The sequence below is a fragment of the Microtus ochrogaster genome, chromosome 1, assembly GCF_000317375.1.
Source record: "Microtus ochrogaster isolate Prairie Vole_2 chromosome 1, MicOch1.0, whole genome shotgun sequence".
Lineage (NCBI taxonomy): Eukaryota > Metazoa > Chordata > Mammalia > Rodentia > Cricetidae > Microtus > Microtus ochrogaster.
In genome coordinates, this window is record NC_022009.1 from 104,717,377 (window position 1) to 104,736,677 (window position 19,301).

Genomic DNA, 19,301 nt, shown 5'->3' on the forward strand with positions numbered 1-19,301 from the left:
GCCAGAACCTGGAAACAACCTATCCCATGCTTTTTCAGTCACAGTCCAGCTGGCCTTGGTGAGCTCCCAATAGATCAGCCCCATGCCCTACTCTTTCTTATCTTTATCTTATTTAATCTAATCCTTCTTATAAATGGATTAATTTACAGGTAAGAGAGCAAGCAAACACAACCAGTTTCAAAACAGGCCCCTTGAAGCCCTTTGACCCTGGCACCTATATGCAGAAAATGAGTTTTCACACAGTAGCGGCCTCTGAATTTCGTCTCAAACCTCAGCAGCGAGAAATAGGAAAGACACCTGCTCCTTAGTTTTGTTTTGTTTTGTTTGGTTCATCTGGAGACAGGAACTTTGGCTGCCTTTGAGGCTCAGGGACATTTCCCCTGAGGGGATGGAGGTGGGAAAAGATCCAGGTTTGCACTCCGAGTTCCTCATTGCCTCAGTCACAGTTGCGTGCACTGGTCAGGAGATTTGCCTCCAGTCGCCTGGAACTCCTCATCGGGATCACTAGGGACGTGGTGTGCACTCAGGTGTCCTCCCCTCGGCCTGTGCCCTACACTGATTAGAAACTATCTTTGAAACACTCTGTTCTCTTGGCCCTTGGCTTGTGACTCTCTCCTTGTCCTCCTAAGTACTGGGCTCTGACATTTCTCATCATCCAGACTACTGGAAAAAAAAAAAAAAAAGACTTGAAATGCCCCAGCGTTCAGTCCTTTCTTCTTTAATGTGTGTAGCAAGTGCTGGGTCATTGTCCCTGTGAGAGTAGCACTGACTAATTTAGTTGGCCTTGGGGTGATTTGACTGGGGAGTGTACAGGTGCACCTCTTTGTCCAAATGACTTAGAGTCCTCTTGATCAGCACATCCCACCATGCTGGTGGGAAAGCACATCGCCCACGGGGTTGCAAACTAGATGGCTTCAGCTGTGTGCATGGAGTTCTCAGCCGCTCTTGTAATGGTTCTCAACCTACGGGTCATGACCACTTTGGGGTCCCACGTCAGTTATCCTGCATTTCAGATATTTACATTCCGAGTCATAACAGTAGCAAAGTTACGGTTATGAAGTAGCAATGAGAATAAATTTATGGCCGGGAGGCACCACAGCACGAGGGGGTGGATTAAAGGGTCACAGCACTCGGGAGGCTGAGAACCACTGTTCTCTTCTAGTCCATGGTTCCATGGTCGACATGGTTTGGTGACAATACCATGCAGGTTTTGTAGCGTTGTATAGTGTAATTTGAGGCCATGTCTTACACCTCCAACTTTACTCTTTCCACTGAAAATCGCTGTGCTTTGCGGGCCTCTTGGGCTTCCCTGTGAATTTTCATTGTTTACTTACGTAAAGAATTTCCTTGGAATTTTGATGGGGATTGTGTTGAGTCTCCAGATCATGTTTATCATATCACGTTTTACAATATTCTGCCCATCATGAGTGCTGGAGGACTTCTGCTGTCTTTTCTAATTCTGGTCTTAAGGCTTTCATTGTAGCATTCTCTCACCTCCTAGTTAGATTCATTCATTCCTTGGATTTCTGGGTTTGTTTGGCTTTGAAGATACTATGATTTTTTTTAAAAAACTGATTTATTTTTTTAGCAAGTTCATACCACTAATTAGAAATTGTATGAATTTTTGTTTGTTGATTTTGTACCCTGCTTCTTTGGTGAAGTGTTTATCATGTCTGGGAGTTCTGAGGAGTCTGCAGGGTCCTGTAAGTCTAGGATCCTCGAATAAGTGATAGTTGACTTCTTCCTTGCCTCTCAGCACCTTTCACATTTTCCTTACATCATGGTGCTCCAGGGAGAACATAGAAAAATAGAGAGGGGGAGAAAGGGAGAGAGGGAGGGAGAGAGAGGGGGAGGGGGGAGGAAGGGAGGGAGGGAGAGAGGGAGGGAGAGAGCTGTCTGTGCCTAGTTGCAGAACAAATGCTTTCTGCTTTTCCGCATCCAGCAGTGTTGACTGTGGCCTCTATTGTGTTGAGAAATGTTCTCTCTCTATGGGCAGTTTCTTCAGTGCTGTGGTGAAGGGACTTTTTGCTTTGTCAGAGGTTTTTCCTGTGTCCATTGAGATGATCATGTGATTTCTATTCTTCTGTCTGGTCCTGTTGTATTACACTCAATGATTTGCAGATGGTAATAACCATTCATTTCTTAACCCTGAGTCTGATGGGATGTCCTTGACCATGAAGCGAAACCTTGAAATACATTCTCAGCAGATGCCTAGTGCCACCAACCCAAAAGCCAAGAATGTTACCAGACAGCATCTGAGGTCTACCGCAGAATTCACCCCAATTTTCTTTTATTTATTTATTTCATTCATTCATTCAAGATTTCTGCCTCCTCCCTGCCACCGCCTCCTATTTCCCTCCCCCTCCCCCAAACAATTCCCCCTCCCTCATCAGCCTGAAGAGCAGTCAGGGTTCCCTGCCCTGTGGGAAGTCCAAGGACCTCCCACCTCCTTCCAGGTCTAGTAAGGTGAGCATCCAAACAGCCTAGGCTCCCACAAAGCCAGTACGTGATGTTCAGCAAGTCCGGTTTTATCCCATGCTTTTTTAGATCCAGTTCAGCTGGCCTTGTCACCCCAATTTTCTATATCCTACCTGTGGGCACACTAGTATATTTGGAAAATACCTTAAGCCTTTCTTAGGTCTGTAACTAAGAAAATATTGTGTAAACTCACACACAATATTTTGGCAGAATGTGTAATTTGGGACAACTCGAACCCATATTCCTGGGCTGAAGGCACTCACACTTGGCTAAGAATGAAGCCTCATATACCCTTTGACGTGAGAGCTGTGTTTTGTATTCACAACAATATAATATTGAAATGAAGAATTATACTCATATAAATAAAAAAATAATCTATTTTGGGAGCATTCTTGTCTGGCTATAAAGCTTCCATTGTCACCATGCAGATGGAGACAGATGGTTTCAGTCAGGCGTTCAGAAAGAGAATTCCATCTACTTGGGGGTCAGTGGTGTCTGTTGGAAATATGCCTGATAGTTCAGGGCTTTGCCTTCCTCTTCTTCCTGGTGCATTTGGTGCAGTGACTATGGGCTTCCATTTGGGAAAGTGTGCATCTGGTGTTGGAAGGTGGGAAGGTGTGTGTCCTGGTGTTGGAAAGTGGGAGGGTGTACGTCCAGGTGTTGGAAGGTGGAAGAGTGTTGGAAGGTGGGAGGGTATGTCCTGGTGTTGGATGGTGGGAGGATGTGCTTCCCAGTGTTGGAAGCCTGTACCTAGCAGGGCCAGTCTGGGTTGGGGCTGTGTCCTGTTGACAGGGTGCAGTCTGCAGTGCTGTTTGCTGTTTCCCTCCTCCTCAGACCCCAGCACTATCAGATTGCAGGTTTCATCTCAGATGTGCTAAATAGAAGTGGAAACAGAAGCCAATGTTTTTCTTTCTACAAAGTCCAACTTTAAGGTTCTGGGCCTTGAAGTTGAACAAGAAACTTTCAACTGTAAGCTGTGTTTGCCTACTCTCTATTCCCCAGTACTGGGTGTTTAGCCTTAGTAGCTAAAGGGTTTTAGTGAGAAAACAAAAAAACTTCTTGAAGGATGAAAGAAAATGCCTAAATACTGCATGTGAGTAGCTAAAAGGAGACACTTTGAGTCCTATGAAACTGTGTCTAAGTGCAGTTACATCATGTCTTAGCTTGACTTTCACCTTTTTTTGCTTTGTTTGTTTGTTTTTGACACAAAGTATGTTATGTAGCCCTGTCTGGACTCGTACTCCCAGTGTATCAAGCCCAGCCTCCCGAGAGCAGGACTTAAAAATGTGTGCCATCATGACCAGCATTCGTCCTAATGTTTTGAGAATGTCACGCAACCTCTCTGAGCTTGATTTCCTCATCTGAAGAATGACTGACGTTTAAAATATGAGGACTACAGTTTTCAGTGTCGAAAGCACATACGTGGTTAAGACTGACTTTAGACACTGGATAGTTACTGGTGCTGGGGGTTATGCAGAGATCTCAAGGGAAGAGACAGGTTCCTGATACTCCCCATAGTAGAATACACTATAAGAAAACAGAAGTGAAGGATAAAAGGGGGGGGGGCAGAGAAGAAGGAAAAGCAAGAGGTGCAGGAGGCGCCAAAGCTGTGCTGAGTTCTGGCTGTGTGGTAGCACAAGGGTGTGTCTAATCCCAGCAGTCCAGGAAATCCTATCTTAGAGAGAAATAGCTCACTCGTCTTACTACTGAAGTCAGGTAAATTTGAATTGGTCCATATTTTACTGTGTTTGTATCTGTGTGTGTACCTGTCGGCGCAGGAGTGAGTCTAGCTGCACATGTGTTGTGTGTGCATGCAGGAGAGAGGCCAATAGCCTCATTTTCTTTGATCACAAGCATCTTCTTTACCTATTGGCTAATTATTTAAGACAGGGTCTCTTAACTGAACCCAGAGGTCATTCATTTAGTGAAAACAAAACAAAACAAAACAAAACACCTGCTTAAAGGAGAAAATACCTAAATATATTGCTACAGTAGCTGACAGGGTCTACCTGTCTCTGCCCCTCCCCCACCTCTGTCCTCATCTTTCTCCTGTGTGCGCCGAGATCTGAACTAGGTCCCCATGTTGTGCGTCAGGCACTTTATGGCCTGAACCATGTCCCAGCCCTGATTCGTTTTATTTTAATGAACAAGTAAGTGGCATTGGGGTGATCTTGTCGTCCCCACCCCATTTTTGTTCAGGCAGTGAATGGAAAGCCCGGTATGAGACCCAGCTGGAGCTGAATGACCAACTGGAAAAGCAAATCGTGTCTCTGAAAGAGAAAATGGAAAAGGTCCGTGGAAATCCTTCAGGTACAGGAGCTGCGATCCCGCGTGGAGGAGTGGAGGAGAAAGTACGAATATAGCAATTGTTGGTTTTGTATTTTTTGCAGATAGACTGTCTTCCATTCGTGCCTATGAAAAAATGCCGGTGGTAAGTAGAGGGAGGCTAATTACAAAGAACCAAGGGAATGGCACGCAGACATGTAAAGACTAATGCTTTAAAAGACAAAGTTCAGCCGAGCTGCACAAGAACCGCGAGCCCTTCAGGCTAGCCTGCCCTTTATAACCTGGGCTAGGGATTAATGCAGGGAAGAACTGCCGAACTGGCTGGGAACTTCCTGCCTCTCACCCTCTAAGAAGCCCGCTGAACACCAAGTACCATCTTCTACATATCTAAAACGTGTTCCTTCTGTTTCCACATTAACCCAAAACATGTAGGCGGAGCTGCATGCGCAGGAACATACCCAGATACAGAAGGACACACAATAGCAGCAGAGCGACCGAGGTTGCCCCGTGAGGACACAAATCTTCTCATCCCTTCTTCTCGATGTTGCCCTCACATTCTTCCCCTTTTTAATGTTCCTGTCATCCTGGATGAATTCCTTTCTACTAATTTTTTTCTACTCATTTGAATTTATCCTTGAAAAAGTAGAAAAGCTACAGGTAAAAAAGAGAGAGAGAGAGAGAGAGAGAGAGAGAGAGAGAGAGAGAGAGAGAGAGAGAGACTGTGAGTGGGCGGAGCTTCTCTTAAAGGGGTCTTTGCAGCTAGAACCCTGGGCTGGCCAGGGCACCGCCTGGGCACATCCTGCCAGATGACAGGGCAGGCCAGCACAATGCCTGACTCCTAACACCAAGTCATGACTCTCGCTGAGCCCTTGCTGCTGAGAGACAGACTTGCCTCAGAGCCCATGCTGAATTTTCACTTGAAAAATAACTCAGACAAAAGCATAGAGATATGCTAAAAGAAAAAAAGATACTCTGGAGAGGGGAAGAGTGTTACTGTAATACTCCGCTGAATTTTCAGGATTCGATAATTGTGATTGTAGTTTGTCTTTAATTAAATATGCAAGGTACACAGATGACTGCTGTTTACCTCGCTCTCAAGATACCAAGTGAGATAAAGCCTAATGTCCTTTATAGCAGCAACAGGTGACACTGAGTGCAGAGAGGCTGTCCACCCTGCCTAAGATGGAAATAGTCTTGCCTTACCCTCTCCCATCCGCTATGCAGTTAGTGCTAACTGCGCCTCAGAACCAATAAGCGTGTTTTGAGCAGGTACGGGCAGAGTACTATGTGCTTACACAGATTTCTGGGGACCCGCAAACAGATGGATGTTTTCCTTGGAATAACTGTCATCCCTTAGTGACCAACACAGAGAAACCTCACATTTTTGTTAATGAAAAATGGAGGAGAAATTAGTCCGCTTGCCTCCACGTCTGTCATCTCTGACCTCTCAAGACTCATGCCTTGGAAGGTCATGAAAATCTCTCTCCCTCCTCTGCCAGAAACAGGAAAACTCAGGTTTTCTCCTCTGTGGTGGCTCACACTGCCCTCTTGTGGCTCTTTTAGGCATGGCCGCTATAGCTAGTGTAAGTGCCCTTCCTTGGTAGCCTTTTATAGGACCCGTGGTGAAGTGTGACGGGCAAAATACTCCCTGCAGAAACAAAATCTCTGGTTCCCTGCTTCTTTATGCCTGGAACCTGCCCTCAGAAAGATTCTGTAGCTCACATCGGAAACATTTAATGTTGAAGTCTTTCTTCTTAGTAACATAGAGAAGTTTTCTGAGCCGTAGGGATTGGAAATCTAGCAACAAGGAGCAAGAAATGGGGCCTTGTTCGTGGAAGTATCGCTCCCAGGACCGAGGAGCAAGCGCAGAGATGAGTGCTGTTGATCCAGTCCCAAGCTCACAAAGGGATGGGAGGCGCCGGATTCCCTGCGACTGGAGTTGGAGGCAGTCGTGGGCCTCCTGATGTGGCTTCTGGGAACCAAGAGTGGATGGTCTACAAGAGCACAAAGCGCTTTTAACCCCCAAGCCCCTCTGCAGCCCCAGGTTCAGACTCCGTCTTTGTTGCGGATCATCAGGTTGAAGGAGCTTCCCCCACAGCCAAACTCACAGTTGCTGGCGGTTGGTTTCAATGCTACCATCATTTCTTCAGCCTTATTGATGCCCACATTTATACTTTGTATAAAGTGCATTGAGTTGATGTAAGAATTGTATCATGAAAAGATTCCTGAAGGGATCTCGGATTCTGAGAGACAGGATATGGAACTCCCATTGTCTGTCTGACTGTGGTGGGCCTGTGATCAACCCATGTACCCCCCTAATTTGCATTCTCCCCAAAGAACAAAACAGTTTGCTTGTAGGCAGGTGCATAGCTTCAAACCAGAGAGAAAAGATGGCCATGTGATACCTATATGTAATAAGCAGGCTTTGTCACAAGGGGGCGCTTGTAGGCTCAGTGTGAAGAATATTTTTCTATCGGAGCTAGTGTTGTCTGGGGCTGCCATGAACTAAGTCAGTTAACTAAGTCCTGTTGCCATTTCTCTTTCTTAAAAGCCCCTGTGGGATGTTTTAGCTTGCAGCTCCCCGCTCCTGCCTATTATTGCTGTTGCTGAATTAACATTAGTTTTGAGAAAGACAAGAGGTGACTGGTAAGGGCTTCCTTTCTGTGTGTTATGGTGGAGCAGGCCTTTCCCCTCTTATTTAAATCTGAAGTCTGTCTTACTGCATGTATGTTAACATGGCCCAGAAGCGTCTTTTCCTCACCTTGTGTTTCAACCTACTCTTAAGAAGCAACTCTTGGAAAACAAGAACACAGGTGAAAACCCATTCAGTTAGAATGCGAAGAAGCAACTGTTGTCAAAAGCAGTTCTTTGATAGAAGCATGAAATCTCTGTGTCTTTTCCGAGGATTCGGTTTCTAGAGCACCTCTAGCTACGGTTTGTCTTTACTGGATGGCTTTCTGGCTTGTGGCCATTGGTTTATGCAAAGGATAACTGGCTGCTGGGGCCACCAGGAGCATTACAGTGTCTGCTGTGGCTTGGAAGTGGTGACAGAGTTTGCCCCTGATAAAAATTATCACTTTCCTAATACCCAGTTACTTTGTCGTCAGTAAAAAGAAAGAATAAAAACCCAGAATAGACCTTAAAGTTAATTAAGAATAATTTAGTACTTTAAATTTTTTTTTTCTGTATGCAGTCATTTTTCTGTACTGGTCTAGACTCTAGGATATTTGATGATGGTAGTGTTCTAGGGAAATCCAGATGAGTTCTTGTCTTCTTCAATGTGTAGTTAATGCGAGTGCTGGTCTAATTCCCGTGAGATTGCCAGAGCAAACCTTCATATCTGAGCCATACTATAAATTTAAAGCTTGCCGCATGTGTGATACACAACTCAAAGCAGGTGACGGAAGGGAAGAAAGACGCAGCCCAGGAGTCGTGGCCCACACAGCTGCTGCCACTTGTGGACACAGTGCGGAGGTTGACCGGAGAACGTGGCTGTCTTGTTCTGTGTGGCCCTGCCACGGAGCGGACAGGAGATGGTAGTGCAGAAAGTCAGGATGATACCGCCATCCTCCTGCTGGTCTGTAGCTGCTGTTTAGTACATGAGATGAGTGCCCAGCCAACCAACGAAAAACAATACAATTCAAGCATGATTTATTGAAGAGTCCTAGTTTAGGTGTAAATTGTCCACTGGTCCCAAAATGGCCACACTGCTGTGTTTTTCAGCCGTGCTGGAGTAGAATGTTCCATTCTACCCAAGACACTCTGCTGTGGAGAAAGTGGGGGAGGTGAAGGCAGAGTTGTCTGCACCCTGGGCTCTGCCAAGCACTTTTTTTTTTGGTAAGACTTTAGTTTATCATTTATTTTTAAATTCACTTTTATATGCACCCCCTTTCCCAAAGCACATTCTATTTCCTGGTCTTAAAAATTCATAAACTGGGGCTGGAGAGATGGCTCAGAGGTTAAGAGCATTGCCTGCTCTTCCAGAGGTCCTGAGTTCAATTCCCAGTGACCACATGGTAGCTCACAACCATCTGTAATGAGATCTGGTGCCCTCATCTGGACAGCAAGCATACAGACAGATAGAACACTGTATAAATAATAAATAAATCTTTAAAAAAAATGATAAACTGCTCTCATCTAGTCAAAACCATTAGCCAATGCAAAATTGAAAAATCATGCTTAGTGCCATTTGAAAATAAATTTATTAGGACACAAATTGTGCACGTAAAACCAAACGGCCATTGGGCGAAGTTGAAGAGTCCAGTAAGGATTCTGAACCTAGGGCTCTGCTTTTAGAGTTCAGTGTGACATCTGGAAGCAGAGAAATGATAGCTGATACTTGTTGCCTGGAGGACAAAAGTTCATAGGCAAGAGACTGAGGACATTTGGAGGACATAGCTGAAGGACCCATCTTCATATGAGACAGTTGAAGAAGAGACAACAGAATGTAGAGAGAGACCCAAGTGACAAGGAAGCCAGGCTCCAGACTTACCCTGGGGACTTGGAAGCAGCAGGTATGGGAGGGGTAGGACAAGACAGTGAGCAGTCACCACTCAGGACTTGGTGCCACCTCATGGGGCTGGCACACTTTCCCTCAGCTAGGAGACTATTTTCTGCATAAAAATGCCATAGCTCTGGACCTCGGAGCTTCAAAAATAGAAGGTGAGAGGGAGACGCGGCGTTGAGAAAGGAACGGTGTGCATTTTAGGAAGCAGAGATCCGCTCTCATCTCCGGCCCTGTACCTGGGAAATTCCAGCCGGGTCCACATCACAAGGCCATGGGGACTGTGACTCCCTGGGCAGGAAGATCTTTGATAGAAGACTTTGAACTCTGCTGAGGCCGCACTTGCAAAGGTCTGTTCTCTGCCTGTGAACTATGGCGGCAACAGAGAGACAAAGGCAGAGCTATTCCTGGAGTTGTGTGTGGGATTCCGTTGTTGACTGATTGGGTTTAAGGTTTCCTTAGTTTTGCTAAGCTTTTGTAGGCTGCGTGACAGACTAGGATGAGTTTGCTTCCAGCCAGCCTGCTTTGCCTGCCCTGTGGGGAGACCTTGAGACTGCTCTCCCAGCCTCCCGCTTCCCCTCCCCCCACCTTCACAGGGGTATTCCTGATCTTTGCTCTTCTAATCCCATCTTGGCAGCTGCTTAACAAAAGGCTAGGTATAAAACCAGTGGTACCGAAAGTGACATAAGAAAGCAGAAAGGTGAGTCATGCCTGTCTGGGACACGGTATAGCAGGCCGATCTGCCCTGATTGGTACATATGACACCAATTGATCAGCCCCCAGGGTGACAGTTAGGTTTCTAAGGGCCTAAGATGTGCCCTAAGAGTCGGGATACTGTGGAAAGAAGCCATGAGACAGGAGTTTGGAAATAGGGGATTCCCAGCAAGTTGCAATGTAGCCTGCTTTGGGATGATTAGAGACAGGGAGACAGGGAACTGTTAATGAGCAAGTGGGACATGCCTGACAGGTGAGGCTCAGGCCAGGTGGGTCTGTTATATGAAGGACAGTGTTCTGACGGAGATGACAGGAACCCCAGAAGTGTGATAGTGCCTCTGGGGAAAATCCGCTGAGGACTGGATTGCAGCTTCTCTTGGATGTCATAGGCATGAGAGTGACCTCATTATCACTAGTGTTTTGGGCAGATCTAAATGCTACATTTTAGCCATGCATTTCTCTAACTCTTCAATGTGTATGGTGTTACTGATCTTAGTCACCATGATCTGCTTCATCCCCTCTTTCAGGGGAGAGGAGCCTTCACTTTTTCTCTCTGTGGATGCCTGGTGTCTGGTCATTTACACTGGTGTATCAAATAGACAGGAAGCATACAGCTGGCAGAGGAGATGCAGTCTTTGCCTGTACCCCATCATTAGAGTGGCAGCAGTTGTGTGATTGACAGCTTCCGAGTGTGTGACGCCGGGAACCGTCTCATCTGGGTTCTGCTTCCTCCTCAGCCACACATCTCTGGTCTAATTATGTAAACCCCAGAGCTGCAATTTTCCCTACAGTAAACAGAAGGACAGGCTATCTCATGATTCAAACCAAATGAAGTCACCTGTGGAAAATACATATATTCTGATTTCTCTTCTGATCTTATAACCCTTTACTCTTCACTAGAAACTTCCATGCAGAGGTACAGTTCTGAGTCTTAATCTAATTTGGGGACCTGGGGACAACAGGTTAATTTGAAATAAACCAAGAAGGTATTTAATTCACAGAAAGGAGTTCAGTAAAGATGATAACTATGTGTTATTGCTGTTACTTTAACACTGCCTAGTGCAGTGCATGGAATCAGAGTCTCGCTTGGCTATAGCAGACGTTCACTGGCGAACATTTTCATGAGTTTTTTATTGTTGCTTGAAGCTACATGTGCATAAAATTCACTGTTCATATTTTCAGGAATCTTTAAACACGTTACTCAAACAACTCGAGAAAGAAAAACGGAGTCTCGAAAACCAAGTGAAGGACTACGCGCTTAAACTTGAGCAGGAATCCAAGGTTGGTTAACTCCTTATGACGCAACGCTCTTGAAGCCGCCATTCATTTCTGGTATTTCCTACAAGTGCCTTCACAATCAGGAAGATTTTACAAACCCATTTCATTTGGTATAAAAAGCAGGAGACATAAATCCAGACACGGTAATGGCCCCATTAGTGTGGCTACCTCTTGCCATTCGTTTCTGGTATTTCCTACAAATGACTTCACAATCAGGAAGATTTTACAAACCCATTTCATTTGGTATAAAAGCAGGAGACATAAATCCAGACACGGTAATGGCCCCATTAGTGTGGCTACCTCTCTCTCACACAGGATTCACCCATTTGTCTTTTAATAGGCGTACCACAGGACCAACAATGAGCGCCGCACGTACATCGCGGAAATGTCGCAGGTAAACTCCTCTGACTGCAAATTCTAGACACTTCCTCTGGCCAGCGATCATTTTGTTTTCCCATTCTTGTCTGTTTGGAGGAGAAACAAATGTCGAAATTAAGGAAGGAAACAGACTGGGCTTTTTTTTTTTTTAATATGGAAAGTGGAAAGGAAAAGACATATCTTTTATACAGAGATGAAATGGTCTCCCCAGTTGAAAGATAACTGTGTGCGGTGTGCTCGTAATCACTGAGATGCAGACAAACTGGTAATCTTCAGGTGTCGCTTCCTGTCGGCGGTGGGTCTGAGCTTCCCAGCCACGCACACCCGTCAGTGGAAAGCGATCAATACATTGTGTGTGCCTGACACTTGAAGGCTTCCATTGGATTTTCAGTTTCATCTGTGACATTGGTGGCATTACCAAGGTCATGCTTTACATCACTCATGGTTTTTAGGATTACCTTCATCTTAGTGGCTTGTTACACCCACACATCATTCAGCATGTATATTCACCTTGATAGTTGATGTTTACTTACATATTTAAATTATATTAACTTTAATTTGCTATGCATTTTATGATTAGGACGTGGATTCAGTTTTCAGTAAATATTATCCAAACAGAAGTTTCCAGCCATCAGATGGATGTATGAATCTCAGGAAAATATTCTAGATTGCCAAGAGAAATTTAGAAATTATTGGCCCATAGATAGTGATTGCAGATGTATTAAAGAATGAGATACAGTAGGGACTATGAGTAAAGTAAAAAGAAAAGATGGCTCAGGACATAGTTCTGAAGCCAGAAGGAGACTGCAGCTAGGCAGACAGGGAGGTCGGGGACCTAGGGACACGGAGATCAAAATTAGTGGTACAAAACTTCGAGAATGATAAATAATTCAGAGGAGGAGCGAGGCATGGGGATTGAAGCCCCAAAGGCCAAGTGTGGGAGGGAGTTGAGAATGACAATCAGAATTACAGCGGCAAAGGGATGCTTGGGGCTTCGTGCCAACAAGGTAAGTCCCTGTCATCTCTCAGCCTAGGAAAACAATCAAGGCCAGCTTCCTGGTCCTCGGCCTTGTCTGGGAAGCAAGGCTTGTACCTGCAGCACAGGCTCCCTCCCGTCCATTCTCTAACTCCACACTCTGCCTGGGACACACTCTTCCTCATCCACTCCATCTCAAGGCCTCTTGTGAACACTAACTTCTCTGTGAGGCCTTGACTTGATGGAAAGGCCACAGACCATGAAGCCAGACAGACTGGGGTTGACTCCAGCTCTTCTTTTACTTGCTGTGTTACCCTTTAAAATTGTGAGTAGGTGAATGTGTGTGTGTGGGCGCATGCGTGCTCCTACACACGTGGGACAGAGCAGGCCACCTGCTGTCTTCCTTGCTCTCTGTCTCATTGCCCTGAGGCAGGCTGGAAACTCTCACCATTTCAGTTAGGTTGACTGTGTAAAAAGCTCCTGGGATCTGTCTGTCTCCTCTTTCCAGCTATAACTTTGATGGGGACAGAGCCATGCCTGGCTTTTTCCTTGAAGGCTGGGGTTTTGAACCGAAGTCCTCATGCTTCCAATCTCTGAGTCCTTAGCTCCTGAGACATCTCCCCAGCCCGACTTGCTGTATGACCTTTCTGGGCCCTAACGTCTTTCCTCCCCTTGAGGAAGGATCTGATACTGTGTCGGTCTCCCAGTCTGATGGAGTATTTAGAGAGCCCTGCGTGTGAAGAGCACATACCGTGAAATGTCTGAGACATCAGGGCTCCAAACTCCAGCAACTGGAGGATGCTACCTCCCCTTCCTTTCTGATCTTTTGAGGTTCTTGCTCTGTGATGGGGTTTCTACTTGCCTTCTGGTCTCTTATAGCAAACACATGTGCCTGACTCTTCCTCTTGCCCTATTGTTTACTACGAAGACCATCAGATAGCCAGTGTTCAAAAGCATTTACACAGCTGATCATAAAAGCCTATTACTGGGGGAAAAAAATCCTTTCATGTAAAACACCCTTGAAGATTTTGTCGAAGGTGAAAAGTAAAAGTTGTTTGTCCCGGAAACGCCCATTTACCTTTATTTATCTTAAAAAAAAAAAAAAGTCACTTAGGCTGGTCTATCCTCCTCACTGTGCAGACTCATTGAATGTACAATCAAAGCCAACAGCTTTCCAGGAAGGCGTTAATCCTGCCCCCAGTATAAATGTTAATGAGGATTTCACTCTAGAGTGAATTGCTAATCTCCGTCTTCAAAGGTGGTTCTGGCCCTGCGCAGGCAGCAGTGCCTGGGAAGGTTAATGGGTGAGTTTTGTTCCTTCCCACACTGAATGCATACATAATTGATCCTGTGGGAGCTGTGTTTGCTCAGGCGGCTGAGGCTGCGTCTGTAGTGCTCGGTCTGCCAGTCTCCTCCTCCAGCCCCCGGCTTTGTCACCTGGTTCAGTCCCTGCTTTTCTTCGTGACCTCTATGGGAAGAATTTAGACAGAGAAAGAGAGCAGTGTGGAGGACAGGCCTGGTTTATTGCACAGTAAACACACCGTCGAGCGGTGAGAGAAGCCAATGACCAAAGAGACCCAGGGCCTGACCCTACACGCTTGGCAGCTATTATACTATTTTCTAAGGTCTCCAGAACAAGCATCTTTTCCTGAGGGGCTTTGTCCTGTCCAGATGACTGAGAGGCCTGTTTGGAGCCATTCTTATAGAAGGAAGCAATGGTGTGTCTCTGTTCTTTATCAGAAAGCCTCCTGCAGTAGAGTGACCCTGTAAGGTCAGACTCCTGCAGCCAGATTTAGGTCTCTGCTCAGGGCCCTCCAGACAGCTCAGGTGTCAGGCTCCTTCCAAGCTCAAAGATGTACCTTGGGTTCCTGTTCTCGTCAGTAACTAAAGTCAGCTTTAATTCTTGGTTTAAAGATGTTGACTGTGAAGCAGGATCCAGGCCTCGGGTCTTCCCAGCCTGCTAATATCTGACATGTAGCTAACAAGCAGGATGGGCGTGCTTTGGTGGCAACCGACTCCCCGACCAGAGGTCTTCTCCTTCACACACCCTGTGTAGAGATCCTGCCTCACACGGACTGAGAGGCACAAGGAATGATCAGAGTGCCGCAGGGAGACCTGATAAATTCAAGTTCTGGTGTTTGTTCTGAACAACATAGGATTTTAGCGAAGGACGTGAGAGCTTTAAATAGAAATGCTTTGGGCTTACAGATGTGCTGTCTGCCTACAAAAGAACATGTGAGCAAGCGTGGAAGCCAGAGGAGGACAGCAGGTGTCTTACTCTCTGCCTCATCATGACCGGCCTCTCACTGAAACTGTTAGGCTGGTGGTCATGACACACAGATCTTCACTGACTGCCTTGGGTGGTCTCTCTACTGTCGCCATATGTCCTGTGTGCCTCTCCTGGTCCCTCAGATGCTGTCGTCTTTGGTTTATACCACTCAGTTTCTTCTCTCCAGTTTCGCCCCTGGTGGATGCAAGGCTTCGGTGGCCATCTGGAAGCTGATTGGCCTCCAGTGTTCTTGAATCGCCCGAGCATCCCTTTGCCTCTCCTGGAAGAACTACAACAGAGATGTAATATTTAACACGATCTTACCTTTCTGCTTTAGCACTGTATGTAGTGTTCCTTGTGTTTTCTGACTTGCTGGTGAGCTATGTGCTTTATGTATGTTTCATGTCTACTACAGGAACTCTTAGAGACCCACACACATGTCAAAGCTTTCTCTGTAAATTAAAAGTCACGTGGACCACGGGGTCCAGAGGGGGTTTGTACAGAAACTTAAAAGGTTGATCCTAGCAGAAAATGGCTGAACTTCCTGTCACTTAGCCTCCTCTACACATGCTAAGAGACATGTTCGTGAAGGAAATGGGCTGAAAATGGATCAGTTGGGAAGGAGGAAAATAACACGCTGTTTTTGCATTTCAGGTTTCTGGCTTAAATCAGTTTTCTAAAAGGCAACAGATGGATCCGCTGCCTAGAATGAAAGAGAGCCTGGTGAAAACGTACGTCTAGGTAGATCTCCCCTCGTTAGCTAATTATACTCGCCCGTGAACGTCGCTCACCCGACAGGTGTCCTTTATACTTTGGAAGCTGAGATTCTAGATTTTGGAGTGGTGTATAAAAACGTACACGGGAAGAGACCTCACACTCCATGAGCACAAGATTCGGGATCCCAGAAGCATTGTTAGTCTCCACACCTGGTGATGGGTTCAATGAAAGCAGCATAGCACCCGGGGGAGAGTGAAAACCACACCACTAACAACACCACAGACGCTGTTCGGGTCTGCCTTGACCTTCTCAGAGGGGAAACGTGTTTGTTGCTATGGACACAGTACGGTTTAGACTACCCATCCCATGTAAATGCAGCCACTTTGTGATGAAGAACAAAGGAACTCTGAGGTATTTCTGAGGCTTTATAGACTTTCCAGGTCCTGTAGGAAATATGGTATCACCAGATCCTTCTCTATATAACCTTGTCGCCATGTGCGGGAGCATATTCCTATATAACACTGAAAAAAATTAAACCAAGAGAGAAGTGAGTTCCAAATCAATCCTGCCCGAACACAGTCGAGACAAGAGGTACCCGAGGGATGAGTACTATGACAGGTTTCTTTGGGAAAGACTAATGATGTAGCTCAATTTTGCCCAATTTTCATCTAGATGGATTGAAGTATATTTTTCAATTCATAATTATTACTTTTTGAAATTGAAATTAATTATCTCGACACATGTTCATTGTGGAATTATAATGTACTTTAAATCTTAAAAATTGACAACAAACCTCCACGGAAAAAGAATCAAATCATTGTATCTGAGATTCCCAGGCCCATCTTGGTGGTAAAAGACTTGATGGTAGGTTCTAGAACTCAGGGCATACTTGTATTGGAGCTAGGATGTGCCCCAGAGAAAAGATACAATTGAAGTCTGCAAGGGGAAAGGCTCCGGGCATCAAGATTGGGAGACCTAGGTGCCACCTTGTGAAATTCCGTCTGAGCAGACCCCACTGACACTCTTGGTCCCCCCGAGAATGAGTTCCAATGGCATCTTGACGGCACACAAGGCTTCTATCTCCTAGGGAGGCTCACTGGCTGTGTAGCACCCAACGTTTCTGTTGGCCAGGGTCACTCCTCTGCCTAACTCCCACGACCTTTCCAGACTCCATGAAGATAATCAGGTGTGATCAGCAGTGTAGGCACGGGGGGACATTATGACACCGAGGGCAAGGCTTTCCCAGGACAGGGAACTGTGACCACCTGGGCACTCTTTTCTGAGGACAGTAACTCCTGTCTCAGCTGTTCTCTGCACAGCCACCTTACATAGCAACCTTTTGGTTTTACCTTTACGCTAATCCAAATCTCGTTTTTAAAATATCCTGCTACTTCTTTGAAATTTTCTTTGATACCGAAGAGTTACTTGGAAAGTTAAGTTAAGCCTTATTTGCACTACATCAATGCCTGTATTCATAAACATTAATGCATGTACCATAAACATGCCCAGACGATGACTCTGAGGAGAGTTTGGATTTTCACTGAATGCTCTTGAGGTTGGTGGTGTCAGAGGGTGAACTCCGAAGTCATGTCATCCTGAGTCTGATGTCATCGTCCTGAGGGGTCTGCTACCTGGCAGATCTCATCAGGTTTGACTGAAGGATGCCCAAGGAGATCATCAAGGTGCCCACCCCTTCCTGCCCCCTTGTGGAGCAGTGGCCATCCACCATGCCTCCATCTGCTTGTTTGGGGCCTCTGAGCCACCGGTCCGGCTGAGCCTGAGGGGCTGATGTAGGAGGTAGATGCCGTGGGCTGGGACCTCTCACTCATTCAGTTGCCTTCAGAGCTGCTCATTCCCACCCAGATCCCTTCTGTCTCTGATGAATACAAATACTGTAGATTGCTGCTTAATCATCTTTGAACCGATTGCTAAAATGACGAGTGGTCAAGCCCCTGGACCGATAAGATCTTCGCTGTCTGAAATTATCAGCAACCCTTGAACCTCCCCCAATAGGAATATCTTCCTGAGGAGGTATTGAATATATGCATGTAGTCAGGTCTGCCTTAAAATAGTGTCTCCGAGTTACTGACCTGACTCCGGAATGGAATAGCCTGCTTTTGTGGATCATTCAAGTATGAGTCATACAACCAATGTTGGGGCTAAGCACCTTACAACGGAGTTTCCCCAGGTGGCCGGTGGACATAGGAGGAGGTGTCAGCACCATCTCTTGGCTGCTGAGGATAGTGGCGGCTGTGAGGCGCTGTCAGAACACGAGCGGGAGCTGATGGAGTGCAGAGTTAGATGGCTGCTCGGGAATATTTTCTTCTCTAGCTGTTCATACACCCATTCTGTGTGTCACCAATGCTACTTCTGAAAACAATGGTGCATTCACACCACAAGACCTGCACACGGAGGTCATAGCAGCTTTACCCATGATAGTCAAAGGTGGAAAAATCCTAAAATGTTCATCAGTGGGGAATGGATATTTGTTATGTCTATGCATATATACTATATATAAGCCATAGTAATAAAATGCCATTTATACAACATTTGGATAATTCTCATAGTGTTCTGTAAAGAAATATGTAAATGTGCTTCCATTCACACAAAGTTCAAAGAGGGAGCTGGTATGTGGTCAGCTGGTGTTATAGCCTTAATGTTTGTTCCGGTTCACATTCTCATATGTACTTCAACTGGCATTTGTAACACAGAGGCTGAGGTAGGTCACTTATTTTTAAAAAGCGTAATTTAGCCTTAGTTTGAAAGATTCTGGTCCAGGATTGGTTGCCCTCACTGTGCTGTGTCTGCATCAAGCAGTTCACTAACGCTTGGTAGTGCAAGGTAGGCAAAACCGCCACACACAAGGTAGGGAGAAAAGGAAAAGAGAGAGGGACTGGGTCCCACTGCTGGCTTCAAAGTTATGTTTCCAGTGACCCCAAGACTTCCCGCCAGACCCAGCCTCCTGCAGACCCCACAGCCTCCCTCCTTCCTCCAGTACTGCCTGGGATCATGTTTAACACACAGACCTTTGGGTCATGGGCAACATCCGTTTGCAGTACCAATGTTTGAGCACTGGCGTATGACATTGTTTTACACTCAGAAGAAATCAGAGTACCAGAAGAGACCCAGTTAAGAGAAATTCTATTTACAATGTCAAGCAAAAAGTGATTCTGCCCCGTTGAATATCACCAATTATGTTCTGGCTTCATGAAATTGTATCTGTAAATGAACAGGATCATCTCCAGCTCACTGAAAGGTCTGTCCTAAAGCCCCCTGCACATGCTGCTTATAAAGAATTGCTAAGTTAGTGAAGGGAAACACTATTTAGAAATAGGTTAGGAAGTTACGAAGCTCATAGGTAGCTTTGGGCTATGGTCCATGGAATACATTAACAGAAAACAGGACTTTACAAATAAGGAACTCAAACGGTGACGGAAACCACAGCAACAACTTGGCCGAGAGCCAACTGTAATGTTTCTTTTTCTTTGCGATGCAGCACCTCTTTCTTGACGAAAGTTTTATATCGAAGGCCCTCAAGGAAGACAGAGCTTTCCTTCATGCTCCTGAATAAAAGCATCTATGGGACATTAATTGTGTCTTGTTGAGGGAGAGATTATCTGGAAAATTTATTTTTGAGACAAGAAGCAGATATAGGAAATACAGCTAACATCTGCAGCCTTAAGACAATAAGTCAATAAACT

At 45.7% G+C, this 19,301-nt stretch overlaps 1 protein-coding gene across 2 annotated transcripts in view; it reads left to right on the forward strand.

Annotated features, from left to right (window-relative positions):
- The window catches only part of Ccdc169 (coiled-coil domain containing 169), a 28,810-nt gene that overhangs the window by 5,257 nt on the left and 4,252 nt on the right, over positions 1-19,301 (forward strand). The window contains exons 3-7 of one of the 2 annotated variants that reach the window (XM_005343990.1): positions 4,678-4,788; positions 4,869-4,909; positions 11,165-11,263; positions 11,601-11,654; positions 15,538-15,614. In XM_005343990.1, the coding sequence (XP_005344047.1) occupies positions 4,678-4,788; positions 4,869-4,909; positions 11,165-11,263; positions 11,601-11,654; positions 15,538-15,614 (382 nt within the window). Of the gene's footprint in view, positions 1-4,674; positions 4,789-4,868; positions 4,910-11,164; positions 11,264-11,600; positions 11,655-15,537; positions 15,615-19,301 lie in introns of those variants that run through there. The other variant, XM_013348354.1, reaches the window with a different exon arrangement.